The sequence below is a fragment of the Oreochromis aureus genome, linkage group 3, assembly GCF_013358895.1.
Source record: "Oreochromis aureus strain Israel breed Guangdong linkage group 3, ZZ_aureus, whole genome shotgun sequence".
NCBI lineage: Eukaryota > Metazoa > Chordata > Actinopteri > Cichliformes > Cichlidae > Oreochromis > Oreochromis aureus.
Window position 1 is genome coordinate 60,800,337 of NC_052944.1, and position 5,336 is coordinate 60,805,672.

General features: G+C 40.1%; 1 protein-coding gene across 1 annotated transcript; it reads right to left on the reverse strand.

Annotated features, from left to right (window-relative positions):
* Positions 1–844: 844 nt before the first annotated feature.
* On the reverse strand, positions 845–4,674 carry LOC120439358. The gene is made up of 6 exons (XM_039610278.1): positions 4,653–4,674; positions 4,328–4,573; positions 4,032–4,241; positions 3,862–3,930; positions 2,438–2,532; positions 845–1,731 (listed from the first exon to the last, which is right to left on the reverse strand). The coding sequence occupies exons 1-5, from the start codon at positions 4,672–4,674 to the stop codon at positions 2,468–2,470; spliced, it is 612 nt and encodes a 203-aa protein (XP_039466212.1). The 3' UTR covers positions 845–1,731; positions 2,438–2,467.
* Between the last annotated feature and the right edge of the window lie 662 nt (positions 4,675–5,336).

The window sequence follows — 5,336 nt, forward strand, 5'->3', positions numbered from 1 at the left end:
GATTGCACACCTCCCGGCCACCTGTCAGACCAGGGGGCACAACACAGTAAACTTATCAATTCTAAATCCACAGAAAATTTACAGTTTTAAGACTTTGTAAGTTTGTTTACCTGTGAGCCTGTAGTACATTGTATTTGTTACAATGCAGCTAAAGAGTCAACTGTCACAGCAAGCTAGCTTTCACTAGATTGTTCTTTAAAACATACAGATGTGGCTCTAATCCATTTGTTGTCAGTTTTTATGACAGGCACAGATTCATCGTCATTGTCTTTATGGAAAGAATGTACATAAATGCAGTTAAGTTAAGGGGCGATCGTGGCTCAAGAGTTGGCAGTTAGTCTTGTAATTGGAAGGTTGCTGGTTCAAGCCCCGGCTCGGACAGTTTTGGTCGTGGTGTCCTTGGGCAAGACACTTCACCCACTGCCTACTGGTGGCGCCAGTGTCCGGCAGCCTCGCCTCTGTCAGTGCGCCCCAGGGCAGCTGTGGCTACAATGTAGCTTGCCATCATGTGTGTGTGAATGGGTGGATGACTGAATGTAGTGTAAAGCGCTTTGGGTTCCTTAGGGACTAGAAAAGCGTTATACAAATACAGGCCATTTACCATTTAAACATTTGTCTAAAGAAGTTATATATATGATAAAAATCTAATTTATATCTATTAAATATATAAAGTATTACCCTGAACAATGAATTTGTTTTGTATTTATCCATGAAATTAAGTCAGTGAAAAAAACACTTTATATTTGAATTTATTAACTTTGCTGCTTCACATGAATTTTGTTAATAATGAGCATTACATTTGTTTTTTAATTTTCATTTAATTACACACAGCAACAGAATGACTCACAATTGTGCAACTTACAGGCAAATATCACAATCAAACACAGCACTTGCAACTGCATCAAAAGCAGGATCTGTTTGAACATTTATCCTCACAATATATGTAATATTTACTTCTTTTTCTTTGATCAAACTGACATAATAGCAATAAACTGAAGAACCATGTAGGAGCAAAGCAATCAGCCATAGAAGTTTAAAAGAAAATCTACAAGTGTCCAAGAAACCCTGTGTCCACAGACACTGAAAAACACGCTAAGATGAATGTGTGCAGCTGCATAATTTGAAAGATATAATAATATGGAGGCATGCTTAGTTTGAAAAACAACTGAAGGAAAGTCTCATAAATTCAATTTCCTTGAATCAAAATGTACAAATAGACACACGTACAGTTTGTTCTAAAAATATTCTGTGCAGTGTCTGAATGATGTTCATGCTGTTTACAGTCTGGTTAGGTGAACAGAAGTCTGCACTGGTTTGCCACAACGCCTCAAATTTTTGATCAGAATTCTTTGTAAAACCCACAGAACCACACGGGAAGAACAAAAAAAAATGAGACCAAAGGTATCTGATTCTGCAGAGAAACCAGATCATTGCTGTGGTGATAAAGACAATTATTATTATTGCTTTTTGTTTTAGTCTTTAGAGTTTACATTTTTAAAGGTTTTTTTTATAAAAAATCTTTCCGCTGTTGAATTGATTTTCTTGTCTCACAAAAGTTGAGTGACTCTAACTCCATGTAAAGAAAAGAAGATATGTACTAATCTGTTATACAAGTAATTGTCATCTGGGGTGTTGTGTGGACCGATTCGAGACCCTCAGCTGGATTGCAGTGGTTGGACTGGTGGACTACATCTGTTAGGGGGGAGATGGCATCTGGCTCTGATGGAAACTCTGGAAAGACGAACATTATTATGTCAATTTAACAGGTTTAAACACAGTTCTTGGTGTTTTCTTTTTTCTGCTCCATTAATTAAAGAAAGTGCATCTCAGCTGTTTCATCCCCAAAATATGCTGCGCCAAAAACTGGTCCGCCCCAAGAATCGAGCGCCCTGGCACAAATGCCAAAAAGTCACAGTCTATATATGCCTACAGGCCAGTGGACACTCTTTCAATGATGAGGATGTACACATGAAAGCTGGTTTGAGCAGGAAGTCAAGGAGACCATTAATGTGAAAAGGGTCTAAGGGTACATCTGTCACCATCTTACAATGCTGTGATTGCAGCCATTCCCCAACTCTCTGTGAATGGTACTCATGGCCATTGATCAGTGTCCTTTGTTCATTGTTTGTCATTCCGTGGTGCTAATTTTAGTCATTATGCAAATGTTTATAAGGTTGTGAACCTACAGTCAGTTGAGACTGAAGAAGTAACTTGGATGAGTGATGAAAGATTTCTCCCACTGAAAACACTACGTGCAGATAAACAGAATCAACTTCATGGAAGGAACAATCAGAAGGTTGGTGGTTTAATCCTTAGCTGAAAATGAAACCAGTCCATTTACAGTAACAGTGTCCTTTTGATACAGACTACAATATCAACATGCTGGAATCTTGTTCTGATTCGGAACAATGACAGAGACAAATGAGAGAAGCCGTACCTGTTGGCTTTGATTTGTTTCTCTTGTCTTTCACGATTTGTAAATAAGTGGTGTTTTTTTCCTCACTGTTGAGTAGAGTGCAGCCCGATTTATCTCTGCAGAACAAAACACACACAGAGGACATCAATGCAAGTTATACAGCCTGAAAACTACCTCTGCGGCTGATTTGAATAAAACTAAAAAAAATCATTCATGTCCTTTATCTATATCTATGTGTTCTTTTTAGTATCAGTCAGTTTACATCTGTATATGTAAATTGACTGATACATAAAAAAGCTGGAGAGGCTGAGGACGATGGACTAAATTCTGGAGGCTCATGTCTATTAATAAAAAAGCACTGGAGTGTGTTCATCAGAAACTGGAATCCACAGAGCTGTTAGTTTCCTGTTAATCATAGGCTAAAAACAATAAATGCTCCCCGTTATGGTTCATCAACAAACACACAACAACTACTTTCATCGACCTGTTTAAAAAAAATACTTAGCACTTTATGCTCAAGTGGGGTCTGGAGACTATTCCAGGCTTAGTGTGACAGATGCGATACAAAACAGGCTGTAGCAAGACAAACTATCCACACTCAATCACAATCACTGGAGAATCACCAATCAATTTCACTCATATGTCTTAGGCAGTGGGACTAAGCTGGAATGCCCAGAGAGAACCCACACAGACACAAGGAGAATGATGTAAACAGAAAGGTCAAAGGTCAATTGGCGGTCAAAAGGTAGCTGAAGGATGAGCTATTTGTTTATTTGAGTGATTTATTTATTCGATTCAGTAAAAGGACTAGATATTACAGTCCCTGATAATGCATTGCTTTAAATGGCGAGAATCTTGAGGGATGGCTGTTATGAGGAAAGGCAGCCCAGAGACATCGTTGTGTGCCTCAACTTTCGGTCTTTTATCCAGGCTAATCTGCCATTTTTAGGAGGATTAGAGATCAGATCTAGATATCATATTAAGATTTGGGACACATCGTCAGTAGTGGACCTTGGATTCATCGGGTGTTTCGGCCATTATCATTAGACACCCTCATCAAGGAGGCCCTGCCAGGGTTGATCAGACCCTGGAGTCACTGGTTTATGTTAAATTGTTATTTCTCTTCTTCTTTCTTCTGTTTAGTTTCCTACAGTTTATTTTCTATCTATTCACTGCAACTGAGAAATAATGCTTACCTCTTTAGCATTTATGAAGCCCTACTTCTTTAAAGGGATAGAAAAGGTGATAGAGAGAAATAAGACAAAAGGGACGAGATAGGAGAGAGCAGAGAGGAGAGCCGGAAGGGGGGCGCCTGATCTGGCTTCCCACACCTCCCGCTGGATCGGGCTGTACGCTCTACCTCCCACTGCCTCCCAGAAAAGGGAAGAAGAGCAGATATTCATATTTATTCATTTATTTGGAGAAACAAAGAAAATGAACACCACCTCTGCTCTGTCCGATGTCATATAAGACGTTACTGATTGGGTTATCTTCTTTAGCTTCCTGTCGATTGGCTGAAGAAAACCAAAAGGAAAAGCAGTATGACGCTGTGCAAGTTTTGATGACACGTTTAAAGTCATTGATATACTTGTACATAATTCTGAAAAAACAAAACCTGGGTCAAATCCAGAGGTCCAAGTGTCACCTTCAGGTTTTCTAACAACACAAAGTTTAATGAACAGAACTATTAAAGTAAGTAGAGCTGCAACACAGACTGTTAAAAAGAATGACAACACAGAGACAACAGGCAGGGAGGGTGATGGATGACAAGAGGTGCAACCAGGAGGAGGTGTGGATGTAGGTGGAGGTGTGGTGGTGTCTTCCCCTAAAATAAAGCAAACACAGTCATTAAGTTGTCGTCACATTGTGAATGTTGAAAGCTGCAGAAACACAGACAGGTGAGTGTGTCACCTGTGACAGTGATCCAGCTGGATGGAGACTCTCCATGACCGCTGATGTCACACTTGTAGAGGCCTTCATCAGACCTGGAAACATGCTGGATGGTCATGTGACCTGTAGGCTCTTTTCCGATGAAGACGCCATCTTTGAAGAAAATGGCTGGGAGGTTGGAGGGAGTGGTCTTTGTTTTACAGAGCAGAGTGACGTCATCTCCCTCCATCACAGGGAGGACAGGACTCTGCAGGATCACTGATCCACCTCAACACAGAGACAAACTACAGCATTTCATCCATTTACACACAGCTTCATCAACACTAACTCCACACACTCAGCTTACCAGTGACTGTCAGGTTAACCATGTTACTGATGGGACCCTCTCTGGACTCACACCAGTAAACTCCACTGTCCCATGTAAAGAGATCGGTGATGTTACAGGAAGAACTATAATTTTTTCCCCACAAATCTCCACACTGAGTCCTGTTTTCCGTGCTTGTGTTTCTCCTCAGAGTCCATCCAGCAGAGCTGTCGTCCTCCTCACAGCTCAGAGACACAAAGTCTCCTTCAAAGAGCTGAGAGCTGCTGGGACTCACAGTCAGACGAGCTGTGAGAGTTACAATAAAAATTATGTTGATCTTTTTAAAAATAATGCCACAAAATTATTTCTACTTTCAGTAGTTTTACATTAGTGATCAGCACTGAAAGAAGCAGTAACAGACTTGATCATTTAACATAATTGGAATAAATAAATAAATGAGGTTACTGACCTTGATTTGCTGCACAGCTCAGCACTAAGATCAGAACTGAAGAGAAATAAAACAGTTCACTGAATCACCGAGAGGAAAACAATTTAGTTTTCTAAAGGTAACCAAGGAACAAACTCTGGTGGCTCCTTTTATTATGTGGCAACCACATAATAAAAGGAGCCACTAGATGGAAGAAAAAGAAGATAGAGATGGATAAGATGCACTGTAGAATCCAGGCAACAACATCACCAGACAAGTGAGGAGAAACAAGACTACAC